Genomic DNA, 17,929 nt, shown 5'->3' with positions numbered 1-17,929 from the left:
ATTCTCCATAGTATACATTTATCACTAGATTCTTCAAATGACCTGAACATGTATGTTCAAATTATGCTTAAATGTCTAAAAATGCCTGAAAACATTGCCAGCTCTTAGTAACCTTTGTGAGCTGTACAGTTTAGATATTCTTATTTAAAGGGACATGCAACCGAAAATTCTCTTCTTTCTTAATTCAAATAGAGAATACAATTTAAAAAAAGTTTATAATTTTCTTATAATTTGTAATAATAATAATAAATTGCAATTTATATAGCGCTTTTCTCCCTGTGAGACTCAAAGCACTTTACAAATATACCAACATAAGACATAAAAGTTTATGAAGGTCAGATAAGCGGACTGAATGCCTGTTGGAAGAGATGGGTCGGCATCTAAACTTACATTCTTGCATTTCAAATAAAGATACCAAGAGAATGAAGAAAAATTGATAAAAGGATAATATTAGAAAGTTACATAAAATGTCATGCTCTATCTCAGTGATTTTTAACCTTTTTTTTGCCGTGGCACACTTTTTTACATTAAAAAATCCTGTGGCACACCACCATCCCAAAATTTAAAAAAAATCACACATTGTAGCCTAATACAGCATATATATATATATATACACATGCACACAAACACACACATACTGTATGTATTGTGCTGTTATGCCATGTCTCCTACAAACTACCCCTGCACTGGGAGTAAAAAACAAGCAAAGTTTAAAAAATATGTCACACTGTTGTCAGTCTGCAGTGGCACATCTGAGGATCTCTCACGGCACACTAGTGTGCCACGGCACACTGGTTGAAAAGCACTGCTCTATCTGAATCACAAAAGAAAATTTTTTGGTTAAGTGTCCTTTTAATGGTGGATTAGGGGTTAATAGTTTTAAGAGGTAGTTTGCGATGTTGGGGTTGGCGGATTTAGGGGTTAATACTTTTATTAGGTAGTTTGCGATGTGTGTGAATGGCGGATTAGGGGTTAATAGTTTAATTAAGCATATTGCGTTGTGGGGGGTTGTCGATTTAGGCGTTAATACTTTTATTATTAGTTCCGATGTGTGTTTGATGACGGATATAGGGGTTCTGACGTGTCGGGTTTATTTTTGTGAGGCGGGTTAGACTTTTACTAGAGATTTGATGTTTTTTTTATTTTCTTAGGCGCCGGCAGTTTCTAAAGTACCGTAAGTCATTAGCGAAATTTGTATTTACTCACATTTATGGACATCGCTAGTTTATCCAATTTATGGCACTTTATGAACTGCTGGAGGGGTTTATGTAATACCCCGATGTGCGAGGTGAAATTACGGGCGGCGTGGGTTTCAGCAGTAGCTCTGAAGCCTGCACCGTATATGTAATCTCGGCCCTGATTGGTTAATTTAATTTTATAAGCACTGTAATAATTCAGGGTTTTCCAGCCTCCAGGTAATATTTTTAAAAGACCTTTATTTTTTCAAGCAGGGTCCATGAGTACAAAAAAAAACAACAGTTTCAAACCTGCAATAGGTTCTATGTCATATCAGATGACATGACTAAGAACCTATTGCAGGTTTGAAAAGTTTTTTTTTTTTTTGTACTCATGGACCCTGCTTGAAAAAATAAAGGTCTTTTAAAAATATTACCTGGAGGCTGGAAAACCCTGAATTATTACAGTGCTGTTGGGACCTGGCTAATCCCTTTTCCATGCCCCATGTGCTATCTTCCCTTGTGGATTGTACTAATTTTTTTTTATTATTATTAATTTTTTTAACTTTTTATTTAGAATAAACAAAAAAAAAAAAAAGTAAAGTTACATGAAATTCAGGGTCCAGACATGGACATCAAAGAACAGTTTCAGTATTGGTACACAAAGTGTATATAACATCATAATTACTTAACTTCTCCATATATGTTGCTAGAATAGAAGTATATAGCCTTTACAAAAAGTGTTATCAGGTTTTGAGTAGGGATTGTACTAATTTTATAAGCACTAATTGCTACTGCGAGCGTGCGGTAGCAATAACCAGCCACTTGTAATGGCTGGTTATTTATTGCGCACCCACAATGAGATAAATTAACGCTCCACTTGTAATCTAGGCCAATATCATTAGATGCATACAGAAAGGAAATAAACACACTCAATCAGGAATTAACAACCTCTCAGTAACTTGTTCTATGGCACGTTAGCACCAGGGAGCGCCCACTTTAATAGGGAAATTCCAGCCAAAAATGGAATCGGTGTATTTCAATTTTGAATTGAAGCATTTTTGTAATATACACGTTAGGAAAAATACTTCTAATAAAAGCTTTAGCTGTTTAAAAAGTGTATTTAAGTATGCACGTGCACCAGCACTTGCTCAGACAGCGTAAGGTGCTTGTACCATCTGGTAATGACTCAATTTGTTAATTGCTGACATGACACAGGCCCCACTGGTGCTCTGAGCAGCTGTAGTATTTAAAATGGGAATATCCAGCTATGCTTCCCATCCACTTACAGAGAAAAATGTTAACACTTAAACAGTGTTAACCTTTACAAGAAGCATATTTGCCAATACATGTATACTGTAAATATGTTTCTATTCAAAGATGTAATTCATCTATGTGCATTTACATTTTGAACGGAATGTCCCTTTAAGTCCAATTGTACTTTTCAAACATAAGAAGTTTCCTGAATTATATCATTCTGATCCTGTCTAAAAAGGTAGGTCCAACCCCCAAAATACCAAGCAATCCTCCCCTGAATGAGGAACATGGGAACCCAAGATGATTGTTTTGGCTCTCTGTGGCCCTCATCACTCAGCCATATCCCTTTGAGCACATTGGGCAGGGAGTTCACATCTGGTTTCCCCTATCCACCTTAGGGAGACTTCCCCGGGGTCATAATTATTTGCAAATAATTTTACATGGAATTATTGTGATTTTTAATATTTGATCATTTGAGATTTCATTGGATTAATATAAGGCATGCACATATGTCTTATTATTACATGTTTATGATATGGTTTGAATATAAATATTATAGGAATAATAACAAAGTAAATAATTTAGAAATCTAAAACCACTAAAAAAGAGGAAATTGTTTTTACAGGCAGTGAAAATTGTATTTTAATTAATGTTATTGATACCGATTGTTGCATTATGTATGGTTTTTGCAATGTATGGTAGGTGGTATCTAATTTAATGTCACATATTTTGTGATGTCATTATGGATGTTGATGCTAATGTCATGTGTGATGTAATTAGTGGTTTCATTGAAGAGCTCATAAAAATGTCTTGCAGGCTTTTTAACATCTGGTTATGAATTTAAACTCTGGCATTAAAATATGTTGTTTTTTTTTGCTCATCAACTGATGCCAATGAGACCACAGTGCATAAGATTATATGCATGGAGGCTATTCAGTGTAGAAATTAGCTTGGGTAGGTTTTATGCCAGTTGAATAGCTTGTCATTTAGCTACAAAAATTAGTTAGAACATAGGGTCTATTCTGTGGCTATATCTCATATTTACTCTGTTATATAAGTTAATCGGTAGAAAAATAATAGATTCTAGGATTGAAAGGGCAAAAAAGAATGGTAGAAATCTATTTTTTGATAGACTAACAATAAACTCGTAATTTTCATTTTTTTTAAAATATTTTTTAATATGCAAGTTGAACAGCTTTTCTTTGTAGAAAATGTTTATTTTTTAATATGCAAGTTGAACAGCTTTTCTTTGTAGTAAATGTTTAGCTAGGCATGCAATTGACAAGTTTTAATGCATAGCATGTCATATTTACATGATTTCTGAATTGCCTAAATTACCAGCTATTTGGTGACCTAGATTCTACACACAATACTATTTCAGTAGGCCGTAATTGTATTGAAGGGAGAATACAAAATATCTGGATACATTTGGTAGGATCATGGAGCTGGCAATCCCTTTAGTTAGTAGTCAGAGAATATATTTAGAATTATATGGTATACTTATCTGGGTTCTATAAATGCATATTGTTTTAATTCACAGATAGGTGTAAGTGGAAACAATTGTTTTAATCAATGTCTATGAATTAAATGGTTACATTAAGTTCTCAGAATCTGAATTTTTTTTCTTTCCTTTTTCATTTCTAGGCGTGCTCTGGAAATGCTGTCATAAATTCTCCCCATCTCTCTGAATTGAAGCTTGGCGTATCTCTTTATCAGCTAATACTGTTATTTGCAGGAGTGCAATGCTACAGGAGCCCTGGCGTATTCAGAGCTTTAAATTGAAATGTATCAGATACCTGAGATGGACTGATATTGAATTCCCTCAGTTTTCCACTGTCTCATCCAAGATTCTCCTCTTCTGGTCAGTACTGGTAATTATCTGTTTTCCACATCTTGTGCATTCCCTCCCATACAAAGTGGGAGTTGTTGGACCTTGGACTTGCGACCCATTGTTTTCTAAAGCACTCCCAAATGTTGCTGCCAAGTTAGCCATTGAACGCATCAATAAAGATGTGTCTCTAGATCTAGGACTCATATTCAATTATGCAATACTTGAAGAAGATTGCCAAACCTCTAAAGCCCTTTCTACTTTTCTTACCTATTCTGGGGTAGCATCAGGGTTTATTGGCCCATCTAACCCTGGATACTGTGATGCTGCTACTCTACTAGGCAAGAACTGGAACAAAGCTGTCTTTTCTTGGGCATGCATCAACTATGAGTTGGACAATGTAAAGAGCTATCCCACTTTTGCCAGGACGCTCCCTTCTCCCACAAGGGTTCTTTTTAATGTGATGAAGTATTTCCAGTGGGCACATGTTGGAGTTATTTCATCAAATGAAGATATCTGGAGGGACACTGGCAGGAAAGTAGCAAATGCTCTTCGTGGCAATGGATTGCCAGTAGGAATTGTAGTCTCTATGGGAGAGGACCCTAGGAGTATCCAGCAAGCTCTGGAGAAGGTACGAAAGGCCGACAACATAAGAAGTGAGTTTACATTACAGTTTGTGCATTTAATTTATTTTGTATTTAGAAAATAATGCATCTAAATTTATTACAATTATATTTTCATTTATTTTCAGTGATTTTGCATCTTCTACACATACCTGTATTGTGTTTCTTTGTTGTTTTTTGTAAAGTCATAGTTGTCTGCAAAAGATACAGTAGTTTTTCACAGAGTAGAATGATCGTTTTTTTATTTGATAACCCTTTTCTCTATAACATTGTCCAGTGGATTTCCTGCTATTCGACCCAAGGCGTCTTACCTATGGCTGGCTGTAAAGTTGGTAAGAGGCCTATTCTCCAGAAACCCAAAATTTGATTCAGTATCAGAAAAGCATCACCACCCACAGAGATGTAACATAAAATGAGATTGCTTTCAAAAACTGATTTTAACCCTTTTTAAAATTTTACAACAGATTTGCACAACAGATCCTATTTTAAAATATTGCCATTATCACAATGCTTTGATCACCAGGGCCTAGATCTGCTGTCTAAATAACTTTAGCAATAATAGCTTTATGAGCCCTCAAGGTATTCAAGTATCTCCCCTCCTCAAATTCAGGACCCAAAAAAGAAGGTTGGGCTCCTCATACTCCCCTCCGTCAGCCCAGAGCTACTTGGGTCTTCGAGGAATCCAACCTCATTCACTAGTGGAGTCATCTCTCCAATAGAAGGAGAATCTGTATTGAAGGTGGATATTGTAAGCACTGCTTCACACTCAGGCTGTTTGCAGATCTGCCTCTATCCTTATATCTGTAAGTTTACAACCATCATTACCCAAATCCCTAGAATAGTGAAAATCTCCTCAGAACTGTACATGGCGCCCAAATGCTGTTACTGGAGTGTGCAGCCAAAACCATCTCCTCACACCAGTGCCTGCACATGTGACTGGCTCGCTCTGTGTACTGCCAGCAGAGCTGGGTTCAGCCAATTACAATATAGAGCAGGGTACACCTCCGCCAATCACCACACAGCTCAGGGAATATAAAGCCAATCATCAACAGCTCCCACCAGCTCTTGTACACCAATCAGTGCACAGCTAAAAGCCTGTGAAGTCTATAGCAGTCAGACAAAGTTAAATCTTACCTGGACTATTCTTTTAATGTTTAATAATGGTGGGACATGAGCAATCAGTCAATGAAACTTATTTCAAATTCAGCCCCTTAACAGTCCACAAGCGTGTAGTTCACATGGTGTAAGTATCGTTAGTAACAGTAGTGGAGGCAGAAGAAGGAGAAGCAACCTCTTGGGCCTCCCTTCCCCCGCCAAGTGGTGGACCTCCAAGGCTCAATCGCACCAACAACCTTTGCAATCCTGGAAGTTCTGCCACTGCACCTCAGCGTTAACCAAGTGTATGAAGAATGTAACAGCTACTTTCAAATGCTCCCAATATTGCTTCCTCTCACAACTGCTGCCCGGACACCCCCCCTAGAGTTTAATTAATATGCTGCAATTTATTTACATAATTTCAGAATGACTACTTGATTACAAGATTATTGTATATTTCTTAGGCTATCTATTTCTCAAAAATGTATATACTGAAGTCTAAATAATATACTTGAATGGATGCAATGTCTAATTTTTATTGGAAAGAAAATGATGCATCCATTTTTGCTTGCATGCAAATATAATAGTTAAATGAGTTATTCACAGTAGGACATCTATAAGGGCTGTTCTTCTTCTGTTTATTATTATTATTATTATTATTATTATTATACAATATGTCAATAGGATCAAAATCAGATATAAATTAGCATACTGATTACAGAAGGGTCCTATTCATAATCTATTTGGTTAATGGGAGGGAATTGCTTTTATTTTATGGGCCTAGGCGATATTCTTTTTTTTTTATAAATATATAAAAAATTACAATAAAATAAGTGGATATTCATGGAACCTAGTGGACAGGTTGGTGAGTACTTAGAGCCCAAGACTAAGATGAAATGTGGAGCTGTATTTTAGATTTTATTCTGCTGAATAAATATGGAGTACAGAGAAGAGCAATGAATAAAGAATGATGGATGAGATGGATGAGTCTGGCACAGGTATTTAAAGTGGGCTGTAGAGGTAGAGTCAGAAAGATTGGAAATAGAAGACCAATTAGTAAAGGGTTGCAAGGCTTGAATGTTGTTTGACATCATCTTTTTAAGGTGTGGTGCAGGTAGTTATGGAAGGATTTGGCAAGTGGGATAGAAGGTAGTAGCCCTATTATTGCATCCTTCTTTAAGTTATGTTAAACCATCCAGGAAAATGTGAAGGTGAGGTACTTGCTGCCAAGATTAAATGTTTTTGATTCTGATAGAACATTCAGTTGTAAACAATGTCGCAATGTACATCTATTATGTAATTTGCTTTGTTAAAAAGCATTCCTAGGTAGGCTCAGAAGCAGCAATGCAATACTTAGAGATAGCTGGTGATTGGTGGCTGCATATATATGCTTTTTGTTATTGGCTTTACAGATATTTTTAGCTAGCTTCTATTAATGCATGCCATTGCTGCTCCTTTAGCAAAGGATACAAATAGAATGAATCAAATGTGATAACAGAAGTCAGTTTGAACATGAATGAAAAAAAAGGACATCAGGGCACAGGCTTGTTCTCCGAGGTACAAACAGAAAGTGAAGCAATCTGCCAGGAATGAACAACAGCTCAGTGTCTTGTTTTATGGCCTGGTTACTATCTGGGACTCGGAGTAGCTTCTTTTAGCCCAATTGTGTTTTTCACAGAGGAAAACATTTCTTTTCTGAAGTATATCAGTCTGATACCACCTAACAAGGTCAGTCCAGCCCCAAAATACCAGGCAATTCTCCTCTGAACAAGAGAAATGGCAACCTAAGACTATAATTTCTGCCTCCTTGTTCGGAGGAGAATTGCCTGGTGCTTCAAGGGCTGGACTGACCATGTTAGGCAGGATCAGACTGATATACTACAGAAAATTCTCCTCTGTGAAAAGCAAAAGCACAATTGGGCTAAACAAGGCTACTGCTGGGTGGTAACCAGGGCAAGCACTGAGCTAGTGTTCATTCCCGGTAGATCGCTTCTCTTTCTGTATATATTTGTTCTCCATCATAGACATAAAGCAAATAGTGACATTATGGGGACTTGCCACTGAACTAGGTGATGGAGAAGGAGATTGCAGCCTCCTTTCACGACTTGAAAGGAACTCAAGCATAATAATACATTTGTTCACACTCAAAGTATAGTCCAGATAGTGACCATGTGTTGTCTCTCACTCAATGGGATAATGTGAAACCCCCCAATATATTATAAAAAATAGCAAGAAAGAAAGACAATGAAGGATAGAAAGAACGATAGTGTAAGTACCTGTAAGTGAAAAGAGAATGGAGACAGAATGAGATGGAGGTTTGATGTAATTTTAAATTCATGCTGAGATGATCTTTTCAATTCCACATGCTGTTCACATGCATTTTATTATCAAAACAAGTGATTTAAATGTAAAATAGGGCTATCCAAACAAACAAAACTGAACAGTGGTGGTAACCTAATCCAGTGTAAATAATGATTAATTATTAAAATGTCTGCATACAATAATACCAGGTCAGGCTGCTCTGTAGAGATGGACAAATATCACTGGAGCTTGAAAAGGTAAACGCACTGAGTAAGCACACTGGTGTCTGGAAGGATAAAAATCATTTTCACTGTTCTGCTGATAGAATTATTTCTGCAGCATGGAAATGCAAGTCTGTATGATAACCACAGCCTACAGCAAGTTTTATGTATTTGACACCCTATTTTTATAATGAGAATATTCTTTACTAAATAATAACAAATTAAATCTCAGTTTTTTTAGGAAGTGTTTATGACCTCCCATCTATAGAATGGTTTCTACAACTATATATTTATGTAGTCAGTTTCCTTTAGAAAGGATTTTTTAAAAACATGGTAGAGATACAAAATTCTCACTTGTCATTAGATCTAGATTTTATTTAGGATCCTTCAGTTATTAAAGCAATATCAGTCTTTTTTCTGCCTTTGGTGCGGAATGAAATAGCGATCGTATTACAAGTTGAATGTAAAAGCGAGAGCGCATTTATGCTTGTCTGGTTAGCACGACTGACAACCTTACGTAAGGGGTAGTGAGTTAAAAAAAGATGCACCAAATACAACATAAATACACTTATATAAACTGTTACATGCTACGATTACGTCCGAAGGGCTGAAACATGTCAGCATTGGTGCTTCGCCTTTTGTCACTTTGGGATGCTTCCCTATTTTAATGTTTGAAGAATAAAGGATTTTTATCTACAGCAGTGGCTCCACATCACTTTTTTTCACTATAAACTGTTACACTCATATAAATACTATCTGATAAAAATTAATCATAAATATTCATAAACAATATTTTTAAGGGTTCAAAGGTACTGTATATGGTATGTATTTGAACGCAAAGGGCTATAATATATATAATATATGTGTGTGTCTAAATAATAATTCCATAATAATATTTAATGTATTTTTCTGTGTATTTTCTTTAAATATTTCACATTCCAATGTTCTTCAGATACAGGAAATGTTACTTTTATTTTAAATACATATTTCTATATGTATCTACTCAGATTCTACTGAGAGTGGAGGGCCCTCTAGTGGGCCTGTAACAGCATTAAGGGATTACCAATTTGAAGTCTGGAAGATTGTGGAGTGTGTTTGTTACAATGTTGCAGGCGAGGAGGAGGTCTTTTGTGCTTACCTTTATAGGTTCCTGCAGCAGGGTGTCCGGCCTCTTTTCGGTTCCAGACTTCAAGGAGAAAGTTTCTGCTGTATTCCTGAAGTAATAGTGGAAATGGATAGATCCAGGAGGAAATCTCTGCCACCTAAGAGATACAGGGAGGTCGTGGAAATGATATCCAGGAAGAGAGGACCTGCAAAACAGATGAAGGAGCATGGGTCTGATGAAGTGGTACCCCCTACCCCCCAGAAAGATAGGCCCCAGAGGAGTTTTAATAAAGGGAAGGGGCCTGCCAAGGGCGGGAGAAGGGGATCAGGGTCCAAGGCTGGTGTGGGTAATATAGCCCATGCCGGGGAGGGCCAGGTGAGGCCTGGTTTAGGCCGTAGTGAGGATGGGTCAGGGCCTAGTGTAGGTCAGCAGGGCCCTCTGGTATCAGGGACGCCTAGCAGTAGCCTAATAGGGGGCGAGGTGGCAGGTCACTTGGCGGCGCTAACGCCGGAGGCCGTGGCAGCGGTCCTGGCCTTGGCCCAAACCTTGTCTCAATTGCCCCCTGGGCATGGGCAGGACCGGACCGCAGCCCCGGCGGCCGGTGGTGGGGCTGTTGTGCTGCGCAGCGGCACCCGCCCTCTCGGATGACGGATCCCGCGAGATGTACTCCTCTAGTTCAGAGGAGGAGGCGCGCGGCCGCCATCTTGGAGGGCGGGCAAGCGGAGGAGACGCCACGCGTGACCGGAGCGGCCCAGGTAACTTGGGGAGGCTTCCGGTCGCGGGTGGTGGGTCAAACGGAGGCTCTGGAGGGCAGCGGGCGCAAGTACTTGGGGCGGCCAGGGCCACAGGCGAGACAGAGGCGAGAGACAGTGGAGGAGAAGGGCCCAGTACAAGCGTGCGCGACGGTCAGAGGCCTTGGCACTACTACGCATGCGCACATGGGTATGAGCGCTTGCGGTTGGGCAAGTGGAGCAAGTGTGGCTGGAGCAAGGGGGCAGAGAGTGAGCAGTGATGTGGGGTCAGGCATGGTGGTGCCCCGGTCAGGGGCACAAGCAAGCTTGCATGGTGGCACGAACGGCAGCAGGGGTATGACCGGACTCGCTGTGAGGACACAAGGGGGAGTCATGGATGGAAGCGAGAGGGGATTTTACGGGCTTGACTGCGGTGAAAGAAGGGGGGCGCATGCAGGGATAACGCATGTCGTTGAGGACAGAGCACTGCATGACAGGTGTGGTGAAGTGATGCATGGAGGACACAGAGGTGTGGAGATTGTGAACCGTGAGCAGGGCGGTGTGAGATTGTGCCCGCGTGTTTTGTGAATGATGCCCAAGGGCATAGTGGCTTGGTGCAGGAAGAAGTTATAAGAAAGGCAGTTGAGGCGGCGCTGCGTGAAGTGGCCAGGCAACAGGCCCCCCCAAGGGTTGCGTGCCCACGCCCTGGAGGGGCCTGGTCAGGAAGCCATGATAAGAAGGGCTGTTTCATCAGCCCTGGGGGTGAATACTGTGGGGGAACAGAGGGTGGAGGGTAGGAATGTTTCTTTTGACTCTCCTCCCGTTGGCCAGAGTACTCCCCAAGTTACTTTGTCTCCACAGGTGCAAAATAGGTCTGCATCAACAATGGCTTCTGAGTCTTCCAGTGCATTGGTGGTGGCGGGGTCAAGCAGGGAACAGGCTGTTCATCCAGGAACATCTGCACAAGCACCCGTCGATGCTGAGGGAACTGGAACTCGTGAGTACTATGCACATCAAACATTACACGCTGACACGGGGTCTTCAACTAGTGGGTCAGGTTCAGAGAGTGGAGAGGACCTGGGGCTGGTTGGGAAAGGGCAGCATAGGATGTTTAGATGGATCAAGAAAATGGCAGCGGGGCACGCGAAGGATAGGGCTGGGGGACCAGGGCCTGCGGACCAGGAGCAAGGGCCTAGCGGGCCTGGGGGCAGTGGGCCAGGGGTCCCTGTGCCACGGAAGGTGGCCGCGCAAGGGGACACATACCCATGCCTAGTACATTCACTGTATGCGCATCGGAAGACAAAAGTAGTAAAAAAGATCCAGGAGGGTCGATATGTGAATATCTTCAACCTCTCCCTCGATGCGTTTCGAGCAAAAGAGAGGGCCCTGGATGGGTCTGGGCCAAAAAAGGTTCGCAGACCTGAAACATATGAAGAATGGCTTAAATGTTTCAGGGTGCTAGCGGCTTGCTACGTGGATAGGTGGCCGCTACAGGGCCACAACCTCTTTAAGTACCAAGATACTATAGAGGACATCCACGCTAGATTCAAAGAGGGGGCGTGGAGAGAGTATGATATGGCCTTCAGGAGGAAAATGGTGGGAAACACCTTACTGCATTTTGGCACGCAAGACATGCACTTGTGGTCGAAATTGGGGCTAGAAGGTGGCGCAACGCCACCCGCCCAGGCGCGGCAGGGGTTGCCCCGGCCGGGAGCGAGGACAAGCAGGCGGGGACGCGAGTGCTGGAAATTCCAGGACAAATCGTGCGAGAGGGGGAGCAGTTGCTCCTTTCGGCACATCTGCAGATACTGCGGAGGCCCCCACTCAGGGATGGATTGCGTTAAACGCAAGGAGCAGGGGCAGCTTAAACCAGCTCAGAAACCAGGAGCTGTGGGTAAGGGCCCCAACCCCGCTTAAGCTGCCTCCGATGCTAGCATGGCTAGATAATTATCCAGACCGGGAGGCGGCGGAGCTGCTTCGGGTCGGTCTGGAATGGGGTTTTGAGATACCAATCTCGAGAGAGGTACTGGGAGCGAAAGGGCACAAGAATTTAAAAACAGCCTACGAATTCCCACACGTGGTGAGGGAAAAATTGGCTAAAGAATTGGCGATGGGGCGGGTGTCTGGCCCGTTCGCCGAGCCCCCAATTGACGGCCTGGTGGTGTCGCCTTTGGGAGTGGTGCCAAAAAAGGACCCGGGGAAATTCAGATTGATTCATCACCTGTCTTTTCCAAAAGGGGGATCGGTCAATGACGCGATTGACCCCGAACTCAGTTCGGTACATTATCAATCCTTTGATAATGCGCTAGAGGTGGTCAGGGCTTGTGGTCCTGGTGCGCTGATGGCAAAACTGGACATTGAGTCGGCATTTAGGCTATTGCCGCTTCATCCTTCAGCTTTCAGGCTTATGGGGATGAAGTTTGAGGGTTCTTACTACGTGGACAGGTGTCTCCCAATGGGGTGTTCCCTGTCCTGCTCGCTATTCGAGTGTTTCAGTACTTTTCTGCACTGGGTGGTCGAGACAGCGTCTGGGGGTGGGGCGATTGCCCATTACCTCGATGACTTCCTGTTGGTGGGGGGAGCTGGGGGCGCTGAGTGCGAACGACTCATGAAAGTCATGGTAGACATGATGGCATGTTTTGGGGTACCACTGGCGGATGATAAGACGCAGGGTCCCTGTACGTGTATAACATTTCTGGGAATAGAAATTGACATGGTTCAGGCCGTTTGCAGACTGCCGGTGGACAAGGTGCAGCGGATGTTGCAGACGGTCCGGTCAGTCAAGGGGAGCGAGAGGGTCCCCATTATGGAGGTCCAGTCATTGCTGGGTCTCTTGAACTTTGCGGGGCGGGTGATCCCCATGGGTAGGGTTTTAAATCGCCGTTTGGAGGGCCAATTGAAGGGTCATTCTGGGCGAGCAAATCGGGCACGCATAACGGACGAGATAAAGGAAGATTTGGGATTTTGGGAAAACTTTCTGAAAAACTTCAATGGGGTTTGCCTCTGGAGGCAACCACCAGTGTCCAATCAAATACTGCACCTCTTCACGGACGCAGCAGGGAGCTCCGGTTATAGGGCATACCTGGAAGGGGAATGGAGTGCGGCTCCGTGGCCCAGCGAATGGATAGCAGCTGGATGTGTCAGGAACTTGACTCTATTGGAGTTGTTTCCGATAATCGTAGCGGTGGAAATATGGGGGGATAAGTTGGCGAACAGATCGGTGGTATTCTAGACAGATAACCTGAGTGTGGTGTACGCCATTAATCGGTTGTCGGCGGCTTCACCTAATGTCGTTCGCTATCTGAGGCACCTAGTGTTGCGCTGCTTGCAGCTCAACATCTGCTTCACCGCCAAACACGTCCCGGGAGTGCAGAACGTGATAGCTGACGCACTCTCTCGATTCAATTGGGGGCAGTTTAGGAAAGCAGCACCCAAGGCGGCGAAGAAGGGTCTAATGTGCCCATCTTATCTTTGGCAGCTGATGAAGGATGGGAAGGCATCCTCGGCTTAGTTAAGGCGTCCTTGGCTCCGAAGACATGGTCCACGTACCTGGGCCACTGGAACAGATGGGAGGAGTTCTGTCATCAGAAGGACGTACAGGTACAAGGGGCCACTAGGGTGCATGTGTTGGAATGGCTGGCATGGCTGAGAAGGGATGGAGTTAGCAAGGCTGGAGCTGCGGGTAGGCTATCAGCAGTGGCATTCTTTAACAGAGCACTCGGTTTCAGGGATCACTCCAGGACGTTTCTGGTTCAGAAAGTTCTGAAGGGCTGGGGGAGAATGGTTCCTAGGGTTAAGGACCCCAGGAAACCAATCACGGCCAGTAGACTGAGGCAGTTGGCGTTTGGGTTAAAGGAAGTGTGTAAATCCGATTACGAGATATTACTCTTTCAAACGGCTTTTGCAATAGCATTCGCCGGGGCCCTTCGGGTGAGCGAGTTAGTCTCATCATCCAAAAGGGAGGGTTCAGGGGGAGTCCTGGCGAAACATGTGCGCTTGGCGCAAGGGAAGGTGCTATTATTTGTCCCTTGGTCCAAAACGGATCAAGGGGGTAGCGGGACTTGGCTACCCCTGGCCAACCAGGAGGAAGCTTTATGCTGTCCAGCTCGTTGTGTAGCGGAGTTTTCTAAACTCCGGTCGGCCCAGTGTGAACAGTTTCTCGTCCATGAGGACGGGTCAGCTCTGTCGATATTTCAGTTTCGTAGAGTGCTCGCGAAAACAGCGGTGGTTGCGGGCCTGGATCCCAAGAGGATCGCTGCCCATTCGTTCAGGATTAGGGCCGCGACTAGTGCGGCAGAGAAGGGTGACTCCCCAGCAGAAATAAAGAGCCTGGGGAGGTGGAAGTCAGCGCAGATCAAAGAATATGTTAGGCCCACACCGGGAACGCATTGCTGAGGCAGATGCTGATCGTGACCCCTAGAGGTACGGGCAGGGTCTCGAAGGGGGTACCCCAAGCTTCACGGGTTGTGTGGTTTTGGGGGAGGGATGCGGGCTGTAATTGGAGTGAACTGTGGGGGTTTGTGTTAGGGGTCAGAGCGTGACCAGCTAATAGGGTATCATCTGTTTCATCAGGTACATTGGGAAGTTCACCCACGGTTCGAGTTTGGATAATAGGCCACTCATTTATCCATTGGGCTTCCATCAGGGCGCTGCGGACGCAGGAAGGGCAGCAGCTTGGATTCCAAACGTCCAGGGCCAACTTCCGGTGGTTAGGACGCAGGGGTCTTGTTTGGGATGATTTGCCAGCATTGTTGCAGGAGGCACACAAAAGGTGGGGGCAGCCCCATGTGATAGTGCTACACCTGGGAGGTAATGACTTAGGGTCATTGCCGGCTTTAGACCTTATTAAAAGGATGACAGCCGATATTAAGTGGGTCCACACGTGGTTGAAGGAGGTCAAAATCGGGTGGTCCAATGTGGTTGCTCGGCTGCATTGGAGGCACATCGTGACCCAGAAGGCGGCTTATAACGTGCGCAAGAAGGTCAATAGGTAGTTGGGGAGAACGGTCACTGCCCTGGGGGGCTTCGTGATTCGTCACGATGGAATAACGGCTGACAAAAAGGACCTATTTCGACCTGATGGGGTACACCTGACGGATGTTGGGTTGGACATATTCCTAAAAGACATTAGGAGCGCCTTGTTAAGAGTTATTTAGTTCAAAAAAAAAAAAATTAATTGTTAATTGTTATTTAATTTGATTGTACAGTTGTAAGGTTTTGCATATGGCGGCAAGAGAACGCTTGGCTCTTGTGGCGGGTGGCCAGGGCCCTGGGGAGCGGGCACCGAGAGGGAAGAGTGACGGTCTTTTGGGGAGGGGTGATTGGGGAGGGGTTACGCCCGCCAGGCGCTGGCCTGGGGGTCCTCTCTCTTGCGAATAAGACCGAATATCTCTAAACCATCACAGCTCTCTCTCAGTGCCATTGGGCGTGACAGCCGGGTGTCACGCTGCAAACACCGAAAGGGGCCTTGACCATCTGCTTAAAGGGGCTAGGTTAGGGTAAGATGCCGCCAACGTTGTGTTACGAACTTGTTGCCAAGTTTGGTATTAAGAATTAAAGTGCCTAAGATAATTGGTTAACACTTAGGTACTAGTTATCCGTTTATGTTAATAAACGTGACCGTGACCGGTCTTTCTCTCCCAACATGGTGTGTTTGTCTTTTATTCAGGTATGCTACATTACGTAGGACGTAATAGGGGGTTAAGACCTTATGAGAGTGGAGGGCCCTCTAGTGGACCTGTAACAGCATTAAGGGATTACCAACTTGAAGTCTGGAGGATTGTGGAGTGTGTTTGTTACAATGTTGCAGGCGAGGAGGAGGTCTTTTGTGCTTACCTTTATAGGTTCCTGCAGCAGGGTGTCCGGCCTCTTTTCGGTTCCAGACTTCAAGGAGAAAGTTTCCCGCCCACCCGTCCCTGGAGTAGCTGTGGATTGGCGGCGATGCGGCTTGGTAGGGTGAGTTAACCCGGCTGGGGTAGGTTTACTTGAGCTAGCCTTTGGTAAGCCCGGGTTCTTAATATAGTCATCCACCTCTATCAATAGGGTTGCACGATTCGATTGTTAGAGGTTACCTTACCGGGTTGGATGGATGCCTTGGCAGGCGGGTGGTCAGGGCCCTGGGGAGCGGGCACCGAGAGGGAAGAGTGACGGTCTAAATTGGGGAGGGGTTACGCCCACCAGGCGCTGGCCTGGGGGTCCTCTCCCTTGCGAATAAGACCGAATATCTCTAAACCATCACAGCTCTCTCTCAGTGCCATTGGGCGTGACATCCGGGTGTCACGCTGCAAACACCGAAAGGGGCCTTGACCATCTGCTTAAAGGGGCTAGGTTAGGGTAAGATGCCGCCAACGTTGTGTTACGAACTTGTTGCCAAGTTTGGTATTAAGAATTAAAGTGCCTAAGATAATTGGTTAACACTTAGGTACTAGTTATCCGTTTATGTTAATAAACGTGACCGTGACCGGTCTTTCTCTCCCAACATGGTGTGTTTGTCTTTTATTCAGGTATGCTACATTACGTAGGACGTAATAGGGGGTTAAGACCTTATGTATATATACCTATACCTGTATATCTATTCCAATAGATATATAGGAATAGATATCTATTTGACATTAACACTATCAAATATATATAGAAATATATATTTAATAACAAAAATTACATATGTGAAGAACATAGAAATGTAAAATATGCATAATGCGCTTCGTGTTTTGCAATTTAGGTATTACGCGGGTTTAAGTCAGAGCACAATAAAACAATAATCTTAAGGCACGTTATTGAAATATTACAAGTAAAATATTAAGAATTTTAATAATAATTATTGAATATTATTATAGATACTGTAGAAAATTATAAATTATATATATATATATATATATATATATATATATATATATATATATTTACAGTATCTATAATAATTTTTAATAATGTTTTCATGTGTGCTAACCGGACACCGGGTTGGATGTAAATCGTGAAATAAGAACCACGATACGCATATTTTACATTCCTATGTTCTGCACATAGAAACAAATTACATTTTTATTATTAAATATATATTCCCGATCACGTAGGAGCTGAAGTCAAATTGATGAGAACAAACTTTGGGGTTTAATTCATGATAATTATATAATATTTTTTAACCATTTTTTCAATTTGTATATCACTGGATAACGCACCTCCACATACCCTCACCTCGTTAAAGGGACATTAAAGCTGTGTGTTTTCTTTGTTGTAACTAAAAAGGGCATTTAAATGTATTACAGTTCTTTATTCTTGTGCTTATACTAATACATCATTTTAAGCTTGTAGAGGTATGTCACTGTCAACCAATAGAGCTGTAGTGGAGTGTTTGTGATCAGCCTAAGGGGCTTCTATTTCACAGACAATTTTTGCAGTAAATGTACTTTCTGTTATTTAAAGAAAAACTTAACTTTTTATTAAAAAAAAAGTGTTAGTATTTTAAATATTGTTCTTTCATATACATTATATAATTGTTTAGTTTAATTATAATTATTTTATTTATCCCTTAACACTTTAACTATTTATGATGACACATCTTTGCCATACACTCAATTCTTTTGGTATAGATGG

At 42.9% G+C, this 17,929-nt stretch overlaps 1 protein-coding gene across 1 annotated transcript in view; it reads left to right on the top strand.

Annotated features, from left to right (window-relative positions):
• Positions 1–4,174: 4,174 nt before the first annotated feature.
• Positions 4,175–17,929, top strand: part of GUCY2F (guanylate cyclase 2F, retinal) — a 220,213-nt gene continuing 206,458 nt past the window's right edge. Inside the window, exon 1 of the mRNA XM_053699145.1 lies at positions 4,175–4,916. Coding sequence (XP_053555120.1) covers positions 4,175–4,916 — 742 coding nt within the window. The remainder of the gene's footprint in view (positions 4,917–17,929) is intronic.

This window comes from Bombina bombina, chromosome 1 (assembly GCF_027579735.1).
Source record: "Bombina bombina isolate aBomBom1 chromosome 1, aBomBom1.pri, whole genome shotgun sequence".
NCBI lineage: Eukaryota > Metazoa > Chordata > Amphibia > Anura > Bombinatoridae > Bombina > Bombina bombina.
The sequence above is the reverse complement of the archived record's forward strand: the minus strand, read 5'-3'. Positions and strand labels throughout refer to the sequence as shown.